This window comes from Eublepharis macularius, chromosome 4, assembly GCF_028583425.1.
Source record: "Eublepharis macularius isolate TG4126 chromosome 4, MPM_Emac_v1.0, whole genome shotgun sequence".
NCBI classification, from domain to species: domain Eukaryota; kingdom Metazoa; phylum Chordata; class Lepidosauria; order Squamata; family Eublepharidae; genus Eublepharis; species Eublepharis macularius.
In genome coordinates this window covers 19,712,901-19,736,861 of record NC_072793.1, presented here as the reverse complement: position 1 = coordinate 19,736,861, position 23,961 = coordinate 19,712,901, and the positions used below count along the sequence as shown (strand labels likewise).

The window sequence follows — 23,961 nt, the reverse complement described above, 5'->3', positions numbered from 1 at the left end:
AAGGTAGAGAGTGCCCTCAAGTCACAGTTGACTTATGGTGAGCCCTGGTGGGGTTTTCATGGCAAGAGACTAACAGAGGTGGTTTGCCGTTGCCTGCCTCTGCAACCCTGGTCTTCATTGGAGGTCTCCCATCCAGTTACTAACCAAGGCCGACCCTGCTTAGCTTCTGAGATCTAACGAGATCAGGCTCACCTGGGCTATCCAGGTCAGGGCATTAAACCCATAATGTAGCAATAATCGATAATAGATGCCTATGAGATTATGCGCACAGAGTTGATAAAGCCTTTTCTTCCTCTTTTGTAACACTAGAACTCAGGGGCACCCAATGTAGCTAACGGGCAACAGTCCCAGAATGAACAGAAAGAAGCACTTCTTTACTCACTGAGTAATTAAATTGTGGAGTTCACAGGCAGCTAACTTGGGATGGATATTAGGTGGGATGCCTTTGAAAAGGGATTAAACAGCTTCCTGGAGGACAGGTCTGTCAATAACGCTGCTAACCGTGGTGACAAAAGGGAGCCTCCATATACAGAGGCAGTAGGTCTCTGCATAACACTGCTAGGGGGCAACATCAGGTGAAGATCTGGGCCTCCATGCCCTGTTTGTTGGCCTTCCAGAGCAGCTCGTTGCCCACTGAGTGAAAAAGAATGCTAAACTGGATCCAACAGGGCTCTTCTTATGTTCTTAATCCATCGTTTGGTGAACTGCCTTGAAGATCACTTGATTGAAAGGTGAGATATGAATCTATGTAAGAAATAAAACTTTCAAAAATATCACCAGTAGGAAAAGATCATTTTTATTTTTTCCCCCATAATTCATTGTGTGCTTTCAGGGAAATGCCCAGTAGTAAGATGATAACAACACCAACATTCAGTTTATATACTGCCTTTCAGGACAACTTAACACTCACTCATAGAGGTTTACGAAGTGTGTTATTATTATCCTTATGACAATCACCCTATGAGGTGAGTGGGGCTGAGAGAGCCCTGAGAGAGCTGTGACTGACCCAAAGTCACCCAGCTGGCTTCAAGCGGAGGAGCGGGGAATCAAACCCGGTTCTCCAGATTAGAGTCCTGCCGCTCTTAACCACTACACCAAACTGGCTCACCGTTTAGTACAGTACTGGTCCCCTGTCAAAGGCCTGCTCCCTTAATACCAGTAAGGGTCAAACCAGATGAGACTCTGAGAGGCAGCCTGGATGGCTAGAGGTTGGTTTTGTTGAGCCAAACTGCATACAGGAAGTGTTAAACTCACACTACTATTTTCTTTGTGTATGACACTAACTTTGGTCATGTAAATCCTTTTCGACGCACTCATCATCTATGGTGATGAAATTTTACAGCTGTGGGCTCTCTTATTCTCACATCCACATCCATAAAATATTTTGACTGGCTTTAATCACAGAGTTGCCATAAGATTGTCTCAAAGAGATGCTTGTACAGTGTATGGAAGCGATTTTTCTTTCCCCATGCCTCTATAGCCGAGCTGCTGGCCCTCTAATAACAGACAGCAGGCACAGAAGTCATTGCATTGCCAGACAAATATTTAGCTGAAGGACACTGCAAAACAGGTGTTTGCTTCAGGAGAATTAGAACTTGAGTTCTGAAACTTCTGCTGTATTTCTCAAGCTTGTTTGGAAAGGGGATGGTGCATATGTGTGTGTGCGTCTCAGGCAGTGCCAAACATCAACTCAAAATGTCATTTTGAAAGGAGTAGAGTCAATGGGAAAGCCTTTAACCTTTGTGTTGAAATGTGGTTTTAGTTGTGAATGTATGTTTCTCAACAGCACATCTGTCAATTGTCGGGAGCGCAAGAGAAAGACAGTTTGCCCCAAAGTCAGCCCTGAGGTACCAGCTGAAGCTATTGGTATACCTTTTGGAAGAGGGTTGGAGAAATCTTTTATGGACTACAGAACCATGTTCCATATGATAAGGCTCTGTGCTGAGGCTAATGGAAGTAAAGCTCTAGGATTTTATACTCAGATTAACATGAACGTTACCTATTCCACCCTCTCTTATTCACTGCCAACGTTGTGAAAGACTGGACATTCTTTACCTTTTTTTGCAGTGTGAGTTCACGTGTTCAGCTGCTCAGATTACTGAAGTTCATTACAATACCAAAGTGGTTCAGTGAGGAAAAGCTGCTAAGGTTAGATTAAAAAAAAGGATGGTTGTATAAATGAACAGTAGGAAACATGCCAGGAATTGGACTTGGTCGAAGTGAGGTCTGAGAGGGTATGCAAATTAAAGCAATTCGGAAATGATAGGTTTTGTCAAGCTAATTCAAGTTAATAAACTTCTGAATCTTTCTAGCTAAAATATTCTGCAATTCTCACTGAAGATGTTACTGGGAAGACATGACCACATGGCTTGCAGAAATGGAAATGAATTTGCCCTTTAGTTTGACCAGCTAAAAGTTAAAAGAATTGGTATCCAGTTCCTTGATGTTTGTACTAGGCTTCGCATATGGCAAAAGGAAGTGTGACCACCTGACTGTATTGTGTTCCTCTTATTCTTCTCATCTCATCCTGCATTCTAAGAAAAGCTGAGAGCCAAGCTACAAGTGACGCCTGACTCAGGTCGGACACTTGTCAGCTTCCCTCAAGTTTTGGTGGGAAATGTAGGCATCCTGGTTTTATAGCTTGGCTCTCCATTACAGCGGCAAGACCAGGACGCCTACATTTCCCATCAAAACTTGAGGGAAGCTGACAAGTGTCCAACCTGTGTAAGGCATCACTTGTAGCTTGGCTCTCAGGCTCCTTTGGGTGAGATAACTTAGCATTGCCTGTTTAATGAAGGAGAACAATCTCATCCACCTGCTATCGAAAAAGAGGTGACTGACAAAGTGTAGAGGGGTCAGTGAAGTTAATGATATGAAAAGGTGGGGGGATGAAACACTGCAAAAGCACAATAAAACCAGGTGTCTTGCTTTAGTCATTACAGAAATAAACGCACTGTAGTCTGCAGGTCCCTTTCCTTGCATACTGCTCAGACAGTAATACCTAGCTAGGTTAGGACCGGAAGTCAGTATCTTTGACTTGAGCTTCAGCAATTCATACTGCATCTAAACAAACGCAGCTTCGTTTAAGGTTTAATACAACGTATATTTATTGCAAACAATAATATACAAAAAAGGTAAGTTTACAAAGAGAACCAAAGGGTTTTGCGGACAAAAAGACCAAGAAACAAAAACAAAAACCCTTACCTAAAATTGATTTTTTTAAAAGGACAGGTCTTTTAAGTTACAGAAATACTTTAAAAAGATCTGCTTTTTTTAATACAGAAATAGAAAAGATATCATATTATAAGAGTGCTTTAAGATTTTCTTCTACTGAATTCCCTACAAAAATGTTAACAAATATAGTTTTAAATAAAAAAAGTTGGCTATCTTTTTTAAAAAAGCAATCCTTAACTGTTCGGCCACAGTTTTACCAATGTTGGTTTCCCCATAACCTTTCCCCCAATCAAATATTAGTGAAAGGAGGAAAGTAAGCACAGCACACTGGGAACTAGCCATCCAACACCACTGCTCTAAAGCTTCCATTCATTTCCATTGTGCTTTTGAGGGACTACTAGAAGCCCCCATGGACATGTCAAATCCTATGGAAAAGAAGGAAATTTGTCCAGCGGCAAAGCTTGGGGGATCTGCACCCTCTATTGCTTTAGCTGTTTTGGAACCAAGGCCTACATATAAAACAGAATGAGGGGAGAAAGTCTTGAGGTGTGAACGGAACCGCCTCAGGCTGGGGGAGGAATGTTATTTTTGAACGGTCCCTGGTATAAAAGCTCCCGACAAGTTAAACACATGCACATAAGCCTACAGAAATGGCACTTCCCAGTTTGGATATTAGAAATAATACATGCCGTTCTAGCACTTCAAGACTCTGCCCCCTCATTCTGATCTATGCAGAGACCAGGCCTAGGGTTGCCAGCTCCAAGGTGGAAAATTCCTGGAGATCTGGAGGGTGAAACCTGGAGAAACCTGGAAAAAGTGGGGTTTGGGGAGGGAAAGGACCTTGGCATGGCATAATTCCATACAGTCCACCCCCCAAAGTAGCCATTTTCTCCAGGTGAACTGATCTCTGTGGCCTGGAGACCAGTTGTCATTCCGGGAGATCTCCAGCCACTACCTGGAGGCTGGCAATCCTAACCAGGCCTGATCCATGAGTCTGGAAGAGCTGAGACAGAAAACAACGCAAATGACTCAGTGATACACTTCATTTGCAATCTTTCGTTTGTACAATGGCAGAGAGAGAAATAACCTTTCGGTTTATTCTTAAAACAAAGAGAAAGAAACGACAAGAAGCAGACGTATGTGTACGAACCTAAAACACATTCCAATGGAATAAAATAATAATAATAAAAAAAATATGAAAAAGAATGAGATAGATAAATAAAAGAAGTTATTGATTTAAACCATAATTTAACTATTAGGCACCATATACCCTCTCTGCGTAAGGCTCCAGCATTTCTGCTTACATTAACGTGGAAGGGAGATAGGAAAGGAACGCTCTTGATTTTAAAAACCTCTTTTTTCACAAAATAAATATATATATAGATAATTTTTTTAAAAGAAAAAAAATGTGATGCCATCATCAGTGAACCTTGCTGAAGGTGATATTCCTCTGTCTCTTTTTAAAAACACACACACACACTCATACAACCTCAGGGAAGCTCACTGAACGTGTAATCTCCGTTCTCTATATAAAAAGGGAAAGATGGCATTTGGAATGTCGGCACCTGTTTCCCACATGGGGGAAAGGTAAAGGAGAGGACTTGGGGAAGGGCACGCTGGTGTTTCACTGATTCTGGTTGCTGCAACGTAAGCATCAGGCAGGCCTAAAAAATGGAAGATGTCTTCCCTTCAGGTTTCTAACGTTTCCCCTTGGCACTGAGAGCCAAGCTACAAGTGACGCCTGACACAGGTTGGACACTTGTCAGCTTCCCTCAAGTTTTGATGGGAAATGTAGTCTTGCAGCTGTAATGGAGAGCCAAGCTGTAAAACCAGGATGCCTACATTTCCCATCAGAACTTGTGGTAAGCTGACAAGTGTCCAACCTGTGTCAGGCGTCACTTGTAGCTTGGCTCTCAGTGAAAGAACTGTGCAGGCCTTTGTAAGGGCTACCTCTGGGTTGTTCGTAAGGCTTTCCGTTTATGCTACTTTAAGGCTCAAGGTGGGTTTTTTTCCCCTTAACCCCCCCCGCCCCCACCCCAACAACTTTTGCTTCCAAGCTGGAAAAATAAAGTCTCTTTTCAAATCGCTCTTGTCATATTGTGCAACTGGCTACTGTTTAGTGTTGGGAAAAAAATAAGCTTCTTTTTTTGCTCTGACTTAAGAAACACATTTTTGCTTTCTACAAGCAAAAGATAATTAACTATAGAAAAATACCTCTGACCACAAGGGGAAAGGGCTAAGGCATACCATTCTGCTAAGTGTGTTTAACTGTTGACAGAAGAAAAAAAGCATTATTTTTGTAAAAAGTTTCTCTAAAAACAAGTAAATTACATATAAATCCCCTCAGATTGGTAACGAATCATACACAGTACATACTAAAAATATTTAAAATAGAGAATATTCCTCACAGAGGAATACTTTGAGTTTTGTAAAAAAAAAAAAGAAAGAGAGAGTTCATTTTCCATTTTTAGTTATTGTTAAAAAATAATTACCAAGTCCTTGCCTAGGCAAACTAAGTCAGTTGTTTGAAATAACAAAATCATCTTCAAATTAAGGTTTTCAGTCCATTGCTTGCGGATTGAGAAAAACGGTCTGGGCTGCTTTCAAAAGGATGCGGTAGTGCACAAGGCATTCTGGGATTTCTTTCCCCCCCCTCCATTCATTCACTTTTAGCTTAAATGTTTTTTATAAGTCTGAGTGAGTGTTACCATCATTGCGGCCTTATGGCCTGGTGAGCTGTGTGTAGACGGGCTGTTCCCAGTGTTGCGGGCTGTGTGTCTGAGGGATGGACGGCACCCCTGTAGTGTCTGCAATCGGGGTGTACATCGGCCTCTGGGTGGGGTTCATGTAGGTGAATGTTGAGTAGAGACTGGAACTCTGGCCGGCTGCGTGACTGTAATAGGCGTTGGAACTCTGGTGGTCTGTATAGTCGTACTGGGAACGGGTGATGGTCGGGTAGGAGGAGCTGTAGTGCTGGAGGTTGAAGGAGGTGTAGCTGATTTGCTGGGGCGAGTGCTGCTGTTGCTCGCTGTAGTGGCTGGGGCTGAGCTGCTCGGTCTTGATGTGCGTCCTCTGCTGAGGCTGCCCCTGTTCGCTGCTCAGGGTGGTGAGTGTGTGCTGCTGTTGCTGTGGGGCTTGCTGCTGGCCTTGGGGGGCCGGCTGCTGAGACGGTGCCTGTTGCTTAGACATCCAGACGTGATTGGTACCTGCCGGCGTAGCCGTTGTGCTGCTGATCCCATAGCTGCCAGTATAAGTGACTTGGCCAGGTTGGCCGTGGGTGACTGGGACACCTGGATGGCCGTTGGGGGGGAGATACTGGTCAAATTCATTGACGTCAAAGGTCTCGATGTTCGAGATGACGTCGCTGCTCAGCTCACCAATGTCTACGTCTCGGAAGTCAATGTGGGGTGGCTGCCTCCCTCCTTCTGGCAGGGGGCGTCCTTCTCTCTTAAGATCCTGTTTTCCAGGCTGGACGTCTGTTTTAGGAGTTGTAGGAGGGGTAGGTGGCCCTTGAGATTGGCCTATAAGAATACAGAAACAACAGATATTACAATAAACGAGCCACCTCTTAAACCTTTGAAGTCAAATTACACGCGAGCCACACCTGAGTCCCCCCTCTAATACTGATATAGGTATCAACAGAGTGCCATAAAGCCATTTTTATTAAGCAAGAGGTGTTGTCTTACAGTGATAGTTCAATTAATGGTTAACTGTTCTGGTGGCATAAGAAAAGAGACAACGGAAGGCTGACCGTAAGAATGGATTTCCTCTGAAAAAAGGCTGCATGGCCCCAATCAATTGCGTTGCAGAGCCCAAGGGAGAAAATGCCTCCCCCCCCCCCCCACTCCAAAAAGGGAATAAAGAACTGCTTTGGAAATTTGGTTTTCGGAATAGTGAAATAGGATTTGAAATACTGTTGGCTGAAATGACCTTAGACAAAGAGCCTTTTAAAATGTTTTATGGGTAAATGAAGCACTGCAGTAAAGAAGGGAGCTCTAGCTCTTGAAACCTCGCGCCCTGGAAATCTAGTTGGTCTTTAAAGTGCTACTGGACTACTAATATGGCTACACACCTAAAACTGCAGTGTTGTCTGTGCTGATCTGCTTCCCGTGCAACCTTTCAGGGCTGCAGTGGACAACGATTTTTGGAGACATGCATGGTACACACGCACCTACAACTCTCTATCTTATATGTATCTGAAGAAGGGAGCTCTGACTCTCAAAAGCTCACACTCTGAAAATCTGCTTGGTCTCTAAGGTGCCACTGGACTCAAATCCTGCTGTCTAGCTCTTCATCTGTATGCATTCTAGGTCTGCCCCTAGATTGCTAAATGGACAGCACCCCAAAGCCATTTCTCCGTGTTTGTATAGAAGCGTCTTTAATTTTGCCTATACACTTACCGGAATGCTCCCCGGGGGAGTGCACCTCGCTCATGCTGGATGAAGACTGGGGCGAATCTGCCTGCAGAGCTTTGAAGATGGCATTGGGGGAGATGTGAGTTTGTTCAGCCCCCTCCTCCTGCTCCGCCTGCCCATTCTTGACTGATTTTCTTCTCCTGGGCTGGTACTTATAGTCTGGATGGTCTTTTTTGTGCTGCACTCTAAGCCTCTCGGCCTCCTCCACAAATGGGCGTTTCTCACTCTCGTTCAGTAACCTGAGCAAGACAGAGCAAGAGAGAGGGGCTCGCGGTCACTTCCGATGATGTTAGACCTAAAGCAGAGATTGCTGGAAGGCGCAGCTTTAGGCCAGATTTCCATTTCCAAGTTGACAGCCAGCCCCTGCCCCGGCCAAAACCAGCCCCTGGTCACACATGGAGCTGGAGAAGTATGCCAGTGTGACATGGCCAACTTAGTGCTAGGCAGTGCAGTCCATAGCCATCCTTTTATCAAGACAGTCCCATCTAGCGCCAGTCTGGGACCTTTGAGCATTGTTGCAGAAAGGATACGCCAGCTTCCTCCCCCCTCTTCTGCACTGGTCCACCGTAATCTCGAACACGGCGTCGGGACCCTTCCAGGTCACTCCACCCCCAAGAAACGATTGGCCCAACAAGACATAACAAAATGGACCCAATGCTGGGTCTCTCCTCCCTCTCTCTTTGGCCCATTCTGGTTGGAACTGCTGGATCCCTCCAGGCACACTCAGGCAGGCATATAAATTCAAGAACAGATTAGCTGAGTAACACCTTGGATGCCTCCAAGTTGTCCAGAGTCCCACAGAAACAACAACCAGCCAGAATCCTCCGCCTACCGCAACAGTCACAAGCTTATGTTTTGGCCAGGTGACTCATTTTCTCTCTCTTCTGCCCCCCTCCTTTCTATTGCAAGCCGTCATTCAATCCCGACCTCCCAGGGGGCCAAGTTTGCCAACTTCTACCCAACTGGCGGCCATCCCACCAAAGTGGCCGTTCAAGTTTTATCCTAGAGCAGGGTGCAGTTTGTGTCCCCAAGCAGCTAGGCTGCGAAGGGAGAAGAGGATCCCTGAGCATGTGCAGGGTGCCTTTCCCAGGAATCAGAGCCACACGTTTAGGAGTTCAGAAGCAGGGCACCCTTCAGACAGGGCGGCAAGCTGGAACTCGACACAGCTTTTCAAACGATCCAGGGGTTAGCTGTGTTAGTCTGTAGTTGCACAACAGTAAAGAGTTCAGTAGCACCTTTGAGACTAACCAACTTTATTGTAGCACAAGCTTTTGAGAATCACAGCTCTCTTCGTCAGAGGCATCCGACGAAGAGAGCTGTCATTCTCGAAGGCTTATGCTACAATAAAGTTGGTTAGTCTTAAAGGTGCTACCAGACTCTTTACTATTTAGCTTTTCCAAAGGAGATTTAGCACTGTCTCGCATCTCCCCCCCCCCTTCTAATCTAGCCAAGTGACTCCTCCGAATCGAAACCGCCTCTTTCGCCTCCCGGTCTGGAAAGGCGCCCAACGATTCTCCGCCTCCCCAAACAGAGACAAGAGACCGATCCGCGCCGCCTGCAGCCCTCCTCGCGACTCCACCGAGCCCTCAACGAAGGCGGCCTTCGCGGGCGAGGCCAACTGCCCCCCGAGCGCGCACTAACCCACCGCCGGGCTTGGGCTGGCTCCCCCAAGCGCCCGCGTCGCCAAGCCCTCTCCGGCCGTGCGCCACGCTTGCGTTCCCGTGCCCACTTTTCCCCGGGCCGCTCCTGCAACTTTGCAGCCGAGTGCAGCGAAACAAAACAAGAGACGGCCCTGGGAGATCCTCCCCTCCCTCCACACACACACACACACAAAACACACACGCGCGCGCCCTGCAGCCCTCTCCTTACCTCCAAAGCTTGCCCAGGGTCTTGCTGAGCTCGGCGTTGTGCAGGTGTGGGTACTGGTCCGCCAGCTTCCTGCGTGCCGCCTGAGCCCAGACCATGAAGGCGTTCATGGGGCGCTTGACGTGGGGCTTGTTCTTGCTGGATCCGTTCACCCGGACGGGCATGGGCACCAGGGTCCAGTCGTAGCCCTTCAGCACCTGGCTGACGGCTTCTCGGATGCACACCGGGAACTTGTCCTCGTCGCTCTCCTTCTTCAGGTCCGGGTCGTTCTTGGGGAAGGTGTTCTCTTGCGGTCTGGTGTTCTCCGCGTCCGAGCCGGAGCCCGAGGGGCAGGGCGAGCCGGCCGAGTCGTCCGACATGGTCGGGCTGGGGGCGCCGGACAGGCATTTCTCCTGCTCTTCTGTCATCTTCATGAAGGGGTCGAGGAGATTCATGCGAGAAAGCAGCAAAGCAAAGGTTGGAGGGGGGAGGCAATGCAAACCGAGGGGTAGGGGAAGAGGACGGGGAGGGAGCCCCACTCGGAGACGCTCGGCTCTCTTAAAACCGCATTCAAAGACAACCCAAAGGTGGCAAACGGCTTTGATCTGCTTCGCAGAGGAACGTGGGTTGCGGACGCCGGGCGGAGCAGCTGCAGTTTCCCCCCACCTCCGCTCAAGAATCAGACATGTGACGGCGAGAAGGCAAAAGAAGTCGCCTGCAAAAGGAGACGAGCAGTTTCCTCGGCGCCGGGGAAGGGGGGGCGGCGGGAATCTCTCTCGCGAAGGCTCCCCGAAGCGCCTCGTCAATTTCAGCCCGAGCTCTCCGGACTCTCTCCCGGGCTCTCTTTAATAAATACTCTCTACTGCTATTTCACCTTAGAAACTTTCAGCCAATGGCAGGCCGGCCCCTGGAGGGCTGGCGCGCAGCCGATTGGCTGAAAAAGTTTTCAGGGGCCCCCCTCCTCCTCCCTTCGGAGGGAGGGGAGACGGGAGCGCAGATTTCAGCGAAGGGGAAGGAGGCGAGAAAGGGAGAAAGGAAAGCTGGGCGCGCGCCCCTGGCGAGCCTTTGTACTTCCCCAGGCTGGCGACAGAAACCTCCGAGTAAAAGTCTCGCTTCTCTTTTCTGCGCGCCGGTCGGGGCAGATTTCTGCCGTAGCTTGGAGAGCGAAGGAAAGCCCGGTCGTCTTCTCTAACCGATACGTCGCCTCGGGTAAAAAGCAAACTGCAAAAGCTGGCTCTTTAGTTTGGCCTTGGAAAGAGCCTCTTCTTCCCTCCCCTCCCCACCCCCCCTCGCCCGCCCCGCTTCGGAGCCAGTGATTTTGTGACTCACCTCTCCTATGGGAGGGTTTTGTTTTGATTTTGCTCATCCTAATGCTTTCTCCAGGCTTAAGGGGTTTCAGGAACGTGGCAACGTTGCGATGCTAGCGCGGTTCGCTGTTGCTGAACGGGGAGGGAGAACGCCTCTCCTTCCCCCTTTGCCCTCTTTTATGCGAAGCCTGCAAAGTTACCGTCGGCATTTCACTAGACGACAACGTCCCTTTTAAAAATGGTTCTTGCTGAAGCCGCCCTCATCCCCACACTGTGCATCGACAGAATAGTTTTAATTTTTTAAAAATTAAACGTGACAACCCTACTCCCCACCCCCCCAAACATGCTTTGTTTTGCTATTGGAGCCTATATGACCACATTTCCCTTTTAATAAGCAGTTTCGATTTAGAATGTCCGCAATTCATTTCAGCAGGGATATTGAGGGGAGCCTCTCTACACGGGTCTGCTCGGAAGTAAGGCCGATTCCACACATGTTGAATAACGCACTTTCAGTACACTTTAGAAATCCTTTGGAAGTGGATTTTTTGTTTCACATAGGAAAACCCAGTTCCAAATGATCAAGGTTATTCCCACGAAATGATTCTTAGGATCCCGGCAGAAGGCTTGCCGCCCTATCGGCGTGTAGACGAAGCCCCATGCTTAGGATCGGACTGCGCACATTGGTGGGACTTACAGAGGTGGTATTCACTCGATTGGGAGGGATAAATCCCTATATAAACCCCGTGGAAGCCCTTCTTACGCGTGGGATTTGTAAAGACACATCCACAAATTTAGGAAATGTCCCAAGGCCAGCAATACAAACCGAAATCTGTTCTCTTCCCCCGGGTTGCCTGTTTCGTCCGGGAGAATAACCCGATTTCTTCCTCCAATACACTCAGAAGGGTCTTGTTTCGGGGCTGTCTGTTGAACGTGGTAAGTTCAAATGCGAATTAATCTCGGGTCTTTTTTCTACCTATCGCCAGGACTGTTTTTTAAAAAAAAGGTAAGATAGAAGGAAGAAAAGTATAATGTTAGTGAACTCCTACCAACATCATGATGCATTCCGAGAACTACCAGTGGCAAAGAGAAAGAATTAGGCATGTCTTCCTATGATTGATTATTATTTTGATAATTGCAAATCCATCTTTAGAGGCGTACATGTTTCGCCGAGGCATGCCTATAGGCGCAGGTACTGCTCACGCTCAGGCGTCTCTAAGACGCCCGTCATCTGCGGACGCTCCGTGCATGGCAAAAGCTTTTCAATCATCCGCTGTCATGCTGTCTTGCCTGCGACAGACGCCTTTCCGCGGCTTCGCATGACTTTCCGTGCATTTTTTCCCCGCTCTGTCTCGTTTCTTTTCTTGGAACGTTTACAGTTAACTTCTGCATAAACAAATCACCTTTGCTGCGTCTCGAAGTTGTGATTCTTACTTCCATCCAGAGGGGGCGCCATAGGCTCAGAAACTAACACGGGATTCGAGTTAGACGTTTCAAGATGTTTAGTTTTTTTTAAAAAAAAAAAACCTAGGCGCCCCCCTCCTTCATCCCCCTCAAGCACACGCACGCATAGACTTTGAATTAGTCTCTGGTGAGGTGATTTATCAGCCTTACGGTCATTTTATGCAGTCCCCCCCAGGATCCGAGGAGAATCGCTGGAAATTCAGCTTGCAGATGAAATAATTTCGGCCTCAATGAAACTGATAAAAGAGATCAGATTTTCTCTCGCTGAAACCGTCTAGAGCTTTTTTTTTAAAAAAAAATCATCTACTTAATTGACTGGCAGAGTTTCATCTTGTGATAAGGCTGTTTCACCAGCCCTTCAAGCGCCCCCCTTTCTTACCATTATCATAGATCCAGAGGAATTAGCCATGTTAGTCTGTAGCTGCAAAATTGTAGAGTCCAGTAGCACCATTAAGACTAAGCAACTTTATTGTAGCATAAGCTTCCGAGAGCCACAGCTCTCTTCATCTGACGAAGAGAGCTGTGGTTCTCGAAAGCTTATGCTGCAATAAATTAGTCTTAAAGGTGCTACTTGACTCTTTGCTATTTTGCCATTATGTAATGCTCGCTGTTTGTCTGTTGCGTTTAGTCCCCCCCCCCAAATCTTTGCAAATATCACCATAATATTAGTTCCCATGAGAGTCAATGAATTCTGTCTGTTATAAAGCACTTTGGGCTCGCCCATTTCCCCCGGGAGGAAATCCCCGTGAACTCGGCGTTGCTTTCTTCCGAGTAAAGGTGCGCATATGGTTTTTAGAACGGAATAGGCTCGTCTGTCCTATGGGATTTTGCCCTCGCTGCCTTTAGGCGACGATGCGCGTTCGCAACTGGACAGCGGCGCCGCCGCATTCTTTTCAAGCTAATCTCAGCATTGGATTCCAGTTTGGCTCCTCGAGCGCTGAAAAAGCTTCCCTGTGCGTGCTTGCAGGAGAGGTTTTTCAGGGTGTTGTATTTTGGGGGGGGCGGGGGGGGGTGGATGATCAAGCTGAGTTTATCCCGAGCTCGCCATGCCCAAGCCACTTTCCCATTTGCGCTCTCTGCTCCGCGACGCGCCCCTTAGCAGCAGAAGAGAGAGTCGCCTCAGGCTGGGGACTTGAATGCCGTGCCAGCCCTGGGCTGCCCGGCCTAAGGAGCCTTCTCTCATCTCAGTATTTTAGCAGGAATGGCCATCGGGTATGACCCTCTCAAATAATTGCGATCGTAACGAAAGGAAACAGGGTCCGATCCTGAATTCCCCTTAAAATTCGTTTCTTTACGCCTCTTGTGCGCCTAATTGATTCGTACAGGAATCTCTTGTTCTTTGTGTCTGAATGGCCTTGCGTTCCTTTCTGAACTCAGAAATTGTACAGGCGAAAATGCATTTTTAGGGGTGGGGGGAGAAGGTCCGGGATATATTATTCACCCCTTTCACCTCTGCTGCCTTTCCAATCAAAAGCCGGCTCCGATTAAGTCTTTAGAAATAGTTAAGCTGGAAGAGTGAAAAGATAATTGGGCGACTGGTTGGGGGGTGTGCGGGGACTTTATCGAGGGGGGGGGACTTGACGGGGGAACCAACGTTTTAGGGAAGATAATGCAATATAATCTCCTTCGCAACATTTAAAGTACACGTCCTTCCTCCTTGCGCGAAGTTGGTTTTCTGCGGCTTAGATTCAATTTGGAGCAGCAAACCGGAACAGCTAAAATTCATCATCCTGTTGTTTTATTTGATCTATAAGATCATTCAGTTGATGGGACTTTTGCTGTAACTGGAAGCATCTCAAGAAAACAGTTTGCTAAACGTCCGGTGTCTCCCCCCTCCCCTCTTTCCGGACTTCTACCCTCTTCTAAAAAAAACCCAGCGGACCTTCTTGAAAACGGAGTAATAAATCGAACCGGGGCTTTATCGGTGACCGGCAGCTATCATTACAAACCCTTCGCTTTTTGCTGGGTGATTCACGAACGCTGCCGGTATTCAAGCATAGTTTTATTCGAAAACATCATTTCCCCCAATAATTATTCCCCAGCATTTTTAAAGTTAGGGAAATCGTTTCCAAAAACAGTGCACTTAAAGTCTGTCTGTCTGTCTCTCGTTTTAAAAAGGCAAAAGATGATACAATGTTAAACTGGTCACTGTTATATATGTATATGTATATGTATATGTATATGTATATGTATATGTATATGTATATGTATATGTATATGTTCACACGGTTGTTATACACACAGGAGAATAACCCCGGCCAGCTCCTTTAAAAAGATGAGCGCTTTCTTTTTGTAAAGCTCCAAATCCCAGAGTTGGAAGAGAACTTTTTACTTTTCTCCAACAGGGGGTTGCCCCCTGAGTTTTTAGAGGGTTAATCTTGGAAGGCTTCCCTGTTGTGCTAATTCGGGTCAGGGGGCGATTCCGGGGTGGGGTGGGGGGACAGGGCCAGTCTTCCAGTTCTGAAGCCAGGGTGATGAATTCCAGAAGGGTGGCCGGCAGTAGCCGAATTGCAACACACACACACACACACACACACCCAAGTGTTCGAAGGGGGCTGCATCTGGTTCAGTCACTCAAGCGGCTGCGTTGCTGTGCCCAGCCATCTCTGCACAGTATACATATCTAATGCCTACCGAAATACATGCAAAGAGCCTTCCAGCCAGCCAGCCACCCCCTTTATATCTCCTGCAAAGTTTAGAGCTTTCTAAAGCTCCTTTGTAATGGATCCTTCCTGCTCCCCGCAGCCTGTGCAATCATTCATCAGGCTGCAATATCAGGCTGCAGTTTGCAAAGTGTGATGTCACTCTACAGATGCTGGTGACGAAGCTTCAGTCTGGGGGAGGACGTGCCTGTCCGTGAGAGGGAGGGGACCCCCTGGGGACTTCAGGGCTGCTGCTCTAGGAAACGACTTTGTTCCTGGCTAAGGCTCTCTCCCCCAAAGGAATCAGAGGCGGCAGGGCTGGAGACGATGCTCCAAAGCGTATTTCAGAGGTGCCCTCTAAGCAGTTTTAAGCACATGCATGCACCGAGCCAGACAGTGATGGGAAAAAGGGCTCTGGATTGCGCCGTATGCAAATCTCTTATAAAGAATGCATTCCACAAATACAGATCACAGATAAGCCGATTCCATTTTATTCCCTCCAATATTTCCGAGGCATGCAAATCTAATTTCGAATAAAATATATTAGGTGGATGATTTTGTAAAGCGAGTCCATCTTTGAATCTTTTTGCTTGCTGTTATTGGGCTGCGTACGGGCCTGGCCATTTTAGCCGTCTTTGAAAAGTAATTTTAGCTAGAAATGTGCTGAAGATCAACCCAAAAGGCACTGGTTTAGTTTTGCTCAAAGGAAAGTGGTTTTGGAGGCTTTGCTGGAAGATGCAATCTTCCCATCCCATTATTTGGCGCTAATTCAGATCACAGGCGCTGGAGATGATGTTCGTTCCCAAACCTACCTTTCGTACTTAATAAATAATAAGAAAATAAATAGCGAAGGATGAATAAATGTGATTTTTTTTGTCATGCAGTCGGATATCAGGGCCTAGAGTCTTCCTTGAAATTGACAAGTTGTGTTTACACATGTTGGGTCAAAACATGACTCACACAGGTCTGAGCTTGGTATAAAAGGCAGAGGCTGTTGCAACCTTGAAGTGGTAGGAAAGGGGGTCTTGGGTACTTTATAATATGGCATAGGAGGGGCTAAGATTGTTTTGCAAATGTTTCTCCATGCCAGAGACTGATAACTAACCAGCAGTCCTCAAGCCACATAAATTCCACATTCTAGCTCTCTGGTTTATCCGGCTTGTGAATCACAGCTTACTTTGTTTTACATTCACTGTAGTTATTTATTTATTATTTATTTTATTACACTGCTAGACCGCCTTCCCCGTCAGACAGGCTCAGGGCAGTGTAACAACATACGATTTTTACGTATCTCTTACAAGCATTTGAAAGTCTCTTATGCCTATCTCATTTCTTTCCCCCTCTCCCTTCAAGCATTTTTTGTTGATTTGTTTTTATTTATCTTATTTCTTTATGTCATTTATACTCTGCCTTTCTCACTGAGATTCAAGGCAGATTGCATAGCATGAGATTAGTACAGCCAATTTCAAGGACATTTCCATAAACAATGCCATAAGGTAAATAAACACATTTTTAAAAAAAGACATAGCATTAGTAAGAATCCAATACAGAGTTGAGGAAATGCTGAAAGAGAACATAAGCAATTCTAGGGCTGACATTAGAAGCACAAGCAGCTCATAGGAGCATGTATTTGAGACAGCAGGTAATACATAAGGCAACATAGGAATGTGGTAGAGGGGTAATGTACATTTTTTTTTACAGATAGGAGGGAAAGGAATGGTTAATAAAGGCCCCTAAATTGAGAAGGGTCCCATTGAATCACTACATTCCTCAATACATCCTATTCTAGTTTAGCCAACAGAAAACCTTTAGAAGTCCCTTTCTTTTACAGCAGACTGTCTTTAGCTGCATAAGTTTTCTGAAATCCTTTTGCACTCCATTGATTTCAGTGGCAGAAAGAAGTTTAACTCTCTCCAACTACCATCAACAGGATCAGAAAGTGCTTAACTTTGATTTTTGATGGCAGGCTATCATTTTACAAAGAGCAGAACTGTATTTAATTGTCAGGGTGTTGGATAGCTAATGGATTCCCATCTGTTCAAACCTCCGATTATCCACATTGCTCAAGTATCCTCTTCAAAATGCAAGATACAACTGACATAGCAGTAAGTGGAAATATAATAGTAAACAAATTGGTGCCCTTTGGCTTTACAAATTCAGGGAAGAGAATTACAATTCTGGTATGGCTGCCCTTTATCGTATTTTAATTGCTTGCATATTTTAATCCTGGTTATCACAAGATATTTCAGGTCTCCATGAATCAAAGCATAATAACATTTGCAATGCAATTCTCGCGAGTCAAATGTTTTTAGGGGATTCTAAACAATACAACAGTTACACTGGGCTGCTGGTTTAGTGACAGATGAAAAGCAGCATAATCCTAAACTGAGTTCTAACCTTCAAGGCATTGACATAGTTTAGGATTGCACTGTAAGTGCCTGAATTACAAATAAAAAAATTCTTGGTTTAAATTTTGCTTCTGTTCTGAGCTCAAGTCACCTTACAGAAATTGCTTTGTCTCAGTTTCATCATCGGATCTGCAACATGGGGAGAAATAATACTCATTATTTCTACCTTTACAGTAGTATTATTGGGTTTACAACAAGAATGTACGTGAAGTGCTTTAAGTACTTGAGTGTTGTGCTGTGCTTAATGCTATTATTAATAGTCCCTCCTAAAAATCAAAATAATGGCTTTGGGTTTAATTCTTGGTTTGGAAAAAAATAGTTCTTTTTCTGAACAGAGTGTGGATATTTAACAAAGTAAATAAAACAGGGCTCTTTTAAAAGAAATATTCAGTTTTATTACTGAACGGGATCAGCCATGGCATTCAAAGTAAATTTAATTATTAAGAGGGAGATGCTAAATGCATGCATATTCAGGTAAAAGGAGAGCTAGTCAGAGATTTCGAATTCATTGTTTCTAAGAAAGTCAGAAATCCCACATCACAGTTTGAGATCTTAATGCAAAGTCTTACCCATTGGATTGATTCTATCACATACGCTTGTTTCCATCAGGCACTCCAAGTTCTGAGCCTTTGAATAAATCTTACGTTTAACTCTATAGGAGGGTTGAATTATTTGAACAATTCAGGAGATATTGAGAACAGCAAAATGATTAGAATTTTCAGGTGTTTCAAAATGCTTTTCATAGTTCTATTTTAAAAAGATATGGTAGAAAATCACACAATCTCAGAATTCTGTCTACTCACTAACTTTTCTACTTCTTTCAAGCTTACACTGGCAACTATTTATAAGTTGTTCAGAATTTTAAAAAAAACGTTTGGAGGGGAGGAAGATGAAATATATAATGAAGATTAAGATATATATAATGAAATATATAATTTTATGTAGCACAACCTGGGGTTTATCTGTGCTTATAAAACCCTACTGCTCTGCTAAACTAAATATACAAAATTTGTTCTCTAAGAAAGACTCTTAACCACACTGTGCCCAGATTCATCCCAATTCAATCCCATTGAAATCGCAAACCATGGAAGTGAAGTACACAGTTAAATATACTAGTTCCTGGAAACATAAGACACCGCTACCTTTTGTTGGACTGCTGGGCCTAAGGCCAATTCACACGTGCCAGTTTGTGCACTTTTCAGCCCTGTTGGTCTGTACGTGTAAATAACAGGAAGGCTGTTCTAAATGTGCAAGCAGCAGGTTTATGATGCATGAAAAAAAGAAAGGCGATTTGAGATGCACAGGTATAGGTTTCCGAATCAGTTGATGGCCCTGCAGGAAGATTTGTTTATAATTGCATTTCAACCTTCCTGAATTTTACAATCCTCCTGTGATTATGGTGTATGGATTCTGGAATCAAGAAATTACATATATTGTTTATCATAACAGCTTCACAGTTAACCATTATTTAATGTGCTCGGTGAAAATTTCCATTTTTTCCCCTGAGAAAGTCCATGCTTTAACAGTCGCCTTTAAGCTAAGCGTATTTATGCAATTAAATATGCTCAATAAAAGCATAAGGTGTCTATAGCTTTGCAAAATGGAAATGTTTCACCTAGAGAAAATGCTTTTACAAAATTCTCCTTGAAACTATTCTATTTTCTTCTTCAAAAACCTGCCTGAATGCCTGTCTCTCTCTTGACCCTCATTCTTGGCTAGTCTTTCATGCTGATGATGTGGAGGGTACAGTCCACAATATTCCAAGGCCACAACCACATCTTGACACTACTGTGAACGAACAATGGATTCTTAATCTGAAGAAAGACCCATACCAAGGAGTTTTGCTCCTTACTTATCTTACAATATTTCACCTCCCTGAACAGATTTCTGTTTGGCGGATGATAAATTGGAATTGGTGCTAAAATCCATCAATCTATCTTGGGTCTTATTTTTAAAAAATGTAACGACACTTAGAATATGTGCCATTCTCTAAATTAGAGATACTAAAGATTTTTGGAAGGGACATTCAGAAAGTTGGATTGCAGACCATTTCCAGTATAAACTGCCTTGATTTTAATCCATTAATCAGCCACAATATTGTTAACATATATGTTCAGGCAGTATTGGCATAATTCTGGTGATCATTTATGAATTCACCATTATCAAAGTGACATCTAACGAAGATATTTGTTTTATTCTTACTGAGCATCATCCAATCAAAATTAACCCCATTAATTTGAGTGAAAACAGTGGCAGGTAAAACTGTTCATCTGGATTGCGGTTACTTGGTTTTATTTATGATAGCTATTTGCCTGATTCAGTGGTTTCTACGTGTAGGCAAGATCCAGATATTACATGTGGAAGGGCTTCCCCATTCTTTCTGAAGAAATAGGCAACCGTCGGTTGCAGTAACTGAGGAAATTTGCTCTCATGGAAGCTTCTTGAGGAACTTTGTTTGAGAGGCTGTAGAGTGGAAGATTAATTTGCCCGGAGCTTGTATAGGAGAAGTTCCTCGTGAATTGCCTGAATGAAAAGGTATATGCTTAGACACAATCCATCAGCAAGTAAGCCTTCTTGGATAGGCTGCCCAATTAAAATTAGATTTTTTATTCTGAACGGATCAACCAGCAGGTATGCCTTCTTGAGCAGATCACACAATTAAAATTAGCTTTTTTATTCTGAAAGTATAGTCTAAAGCTGCCCTCCCGCACAGTTAGGCAACTTGAATATCACTGGCCTGGATTCTCCATGAGACTTGAATCCTCAATGAGGACAATCTATTGTGAGTTGTGACTATCTTAAATCCTGCTGATTTCAACAAGATATAGACACACTTGACTTTTTCAGTTTTGGGTTGTGAATTTCAATGGTATTTAGTAATCCCAACTGTAACCTGAACTGTTCATGCGGTCAGCCAGCAAGATCACACACACACACACGCATGCACACACGCACGTGCACACAGACAGAGGTCACATACAACAAGAACATAGTGGTAACACTAAAAATAAATTTTCTATATTTTGCTTTTTCTGTTGCTTTAAGTTTTTTTAACTGGTTCAATTCACTATATAGCTTTAAATGGCAGTTGAGTCCTTTATTTGCTTTCTGCATTTGTTCTATTATACAGATCTGAGGATCTTCAGCAGGCAATTCATTGATGAAAATAAACGTACCGCAGTTTGAGTCTCTTATTTTAAGGCACTGTGATATGATTATCTGATACGAGACAAGAATTTGCTAGCATCGAAAATCTTAGGATGCTGTACAACATTCTTAAATCCATTATCGTTATTGTTATTATTATTCGTGGTCGTTTTTAAAAACGAAATCCATATTTTTGGAAGCAGATGTTTTAATTATGACATGTATGTCAAAGCTAACATGCTGTGAAAATTGTACATCATGTTTCATAGCGCACACAGATAAATAAATGACAGTAATTTAAAGCTAGCAGTATTCTGTTTAGGAGCCCAGCTAGTTTTAAATTACTGCCAAGGAATAGTTCAAATTACACGACCAAGCTACGGCTTACAAGAAATCCATCAGAATTGGAAGAGGGAATAGAACAGCCATTCTCTCTACCTGTTTGTGTAGCTCCTTGCTAATGCAGGACAAGCCAGACTGTTTATTTGGAGAAGTAAAGTTGTGGAAATATACTTGCAGGGTGTAATATGGACAGCACGTGTTCCTATGAGCTACCTGAAGTCTTGGCCCTAATAGTTTGCAGATGTCTTTGGGTCATTGATTTCCTATGGGCCAAAGAGCACAGCCCCCCCTCCCTCCCCTCGCAGCTCTTCAAATTAAAAAAGAGAAGGGAGGGGGAAGTGGGGAAGTATTCACTTCTGGAACTTGTAAAATTGTTTGTTTGAGTTGTTTCCAACGCGGCCCTAAATATTGAATCATTTGGAAATTCTAACTGCTAGTTCCCTGCTCGTTTGGAGCAACGATTTATTTGAAAACTAGAGAAATCTGCTCTGGGATCCCTAGAAGTTTGCTCAAGTTGGAAAGGTCATTTATGCGGGGGACATCGATTTTAAAATTGCAATTCTGCTGTCCTGCATAATAAACAAAGATTCTCAATTATACGTCAATATGTGCGAGTACACAGGTAACAATCGATGTGATCAGGATGTTGTATGTATATGATGTCTGGGCCTCGCTGATTGAATGCCTCATTCATGGTTTGTTAAAAACAATTGTTAGAAAGCTGACATTGGTCAGTACAGGATCAAGAGACGTGATTAGAAATGGATGCATATGGAACACTTTCAGGTTTTTGGTATATACCTAAAAATGAATTATAGTCCAGCAGACAGCAGACCAGCCCAGCACCCTAACAGAGCACAGAGGAATGGGTCTTTCATACTTGCCAAGAATTCTTTGATTAGGGGAATGGAGATTTATTGTAGCAAACCAGAACGTATCTCAGATTTACAGGCTATATTTATATGTAGAAAACATGTATTGGCATTTGGTACTAGACCAGCATTCAGGTTTCAGTTCAGTCCATGTGCATGGAGGAACTGCCATAGGACATAATAATCCTTGTTTGTTTGTTTGTTTATAGTCCACCTTTCTCCCTGAGACTCAAGGTGGATTACACCGTGTGAGATTAGTCCAGTCAATATCAAGAATATTTCCATAAACAATGCCATAGGGTAAATATGCATCTGACGAAGAGAGCTGTGGTTCGCGAAAGCTTATGCTACAATAAAGTTGGTCAGTCTTAAAGGTGCCACAGGACTCTACTATTTTGCAGCTACAGACTAACACAGCTAACTTCTCTGAATCTATAGGGTAAATAGATACAAGTTCACGAAGACAGCATTAGCAGGAATCCAAATGTCTAGTTTCCCCTGCATGGTGTACATAAATGGGTACTCAGTGCTCCAAGCTATTATGGGAATATGGAAAGTCTGCATAGGCCTCTCTTCCCCCATATCGGCTTGGTGTGGCAGTCTCATATACCACAGGCGGGATGTTATGCTCCATGGGGATTATTTTCATGGCTCTTTTGAAAACTCAGGGTTTTAGAAAAAGATACAAATATACACAGGCAAGGACAAATGTCCTCCTGCTAATATTGGTGTTGCCATCCTCCGTAAGATCTCCTGGAATTGCAACAGATATCCAGGTGACAGAGATCAGTTCCCCTGAAGAAAATGGCTGCATTGGAAGGTGGATTCTATGGCTCCATTCCCAAGTCTCCCGGAATTTCCCAACCCCAGAGTTGGCAAGTCTACCCAGTAAGGTTGAAAAACGTAGATCAATCAATCCATTTCAAATATTGTAATCCAATAATCAAGTATGACTTAAAAACCTGAACCATGATGTCTTTCTCCCTATTTGGCAGCATTTGCTATTATAGCTGCAAATCTCCTTATCCACAGAGATGGACACATTTGGCAAGAGGAGGTGCCTAAATACAGTTATGTATATATTTGCATATGTGTGTCTGAACAGAAAGTGTTTGAATGAGTGTATATTTGCTTTCTCTCCCCTTGTATTTTGCTAGTCAGAGATATTTCATTCAAAGAAAAGAACAGAGGTGGCCCAAAATAGCAGTAACAACAACCAAACGGAAAAAGTCTATCAAAGGATATCACTGCTTCTTCTATTGAAAGAGGGCTGTCTGTTACAGAGGCTTTGCAAAGGGCACACATTTATCCAAATGGCTTGGGAGACATCCAAAAACACTAGGATAATCAGACATTAGTCAGTCACGTGAGATTATACTACACGGTCAAATTTAAAACAGCTTGGCAAGAATGGGATTTGGATAGTGGATGATCCTTCCTAACCTATGGGAAACCCGATTAAATATCATGCACACTTACCCTCTTCATTAAAGCATCCTTAATAACTCAGGGCCAAACTACAAGTGACGAATGACACTTGAACAGCAAGTGTATTTCTCCCTGTTCGCTTGCCCTCCACTCAATCCACTTGGTGTTCAAGTGTCATCCATCACTTGTAGCTTGGCCCTCAGACATGACTATGGAAGGATGTAAACTGGCATTGCTGCAACGGATGATAATTCCAGATGTATCACAGCAATACTATGACTATGATGACGACTACTTATAATAAATAAATTGTATTTGTATAGTACTTTACAGCATTCAACATGCATTTGTATAGTACTTTACAAGCATTTGTATAGTACTTTGCAGTATTTGTATAGTACTTTACAGCATTCAACATGCTTCACATACATTATCTCAGTGACCTTGGCAACAAACACGACCCTTTATGGAGGATGGCCTTGGATAGAACGTGGGCTTAATCTAAGTGATTCTCTGGTGGAGCTGAGATTTAAATCATTTTCAGACCAGCCACTCATTCCCTCTTTCAACAGGTCGAATGAAATGGGAGCAGTAAATGTACCTTGAAAGGTGAAAACGTACCTGAATATGAAGGGCTATCGGCTTTGCTCTTTTGGTGAACGCTTGTTTGACAGGACGGCTCTGGCGGAAGAGGTCTTAAATGCAGTGTTTTAAAACAGGACTCGAGACGAGTAGCTGTTATTATCCCCTCACAAAGCTGTCCCTAGGTAGTTAACATTCACCAAAATATTGATGACAGTCACCTTTCCTGCTAGTGCTTATCTGAGAGGGGTTGAGAAGGAGCTTGGCAGAGGCTGAAAGGGGCTATTGTTACTTTTTATTTTTTAGAAGAGAGGGGGGGAAAGCCTAGAGCACAAGCT

The 23,961-nt window shown here is 44.1% G+C and overlaps 1 protein-coding gene across 2 annotated transcripts; it reads right to left on the bottom strand.

The window, feature by feature from the left end:
- Positions 1-3,082: 3,082 nt before the first annotated feature.
- On the bottom strand, positions 3,083-23,745 carry SOX9 (SRY-box transcription factor 9). 2 transcript variants are annotated; one of them, XM_054977409.1, is made up of 4 exons: positions 23,663-23,745; positions 9,459-9,862; positions 7,575-7,828; positions 3,083-6,695 (listed from the first exon to the last, which is right to left on the bottom strand). In XM_054977409.1, exons 2-4 carry the CDS (start codon positions 9,860-9,862, stop codon positions 5,896-5,898), a joined length of 1,458 nt encoding a protein of 485 aa, XP_054833384.1. In that variant the 5' UTR covers positions 23,663-23,745; the 3' UTR covers positions 3,083-5,895. The 2 variants fall into 2 exon arrangements, with proteins under 2 accessions (XP_054833384.1, XP_054833382.1); XM_054977407.1 differs by lacking the exon at positions 23,663-23,745 and having other exon boundaries at positions 9,459-10,302.
- Positions 23,746-23,961: the final 216 nt, after the last annotated feature.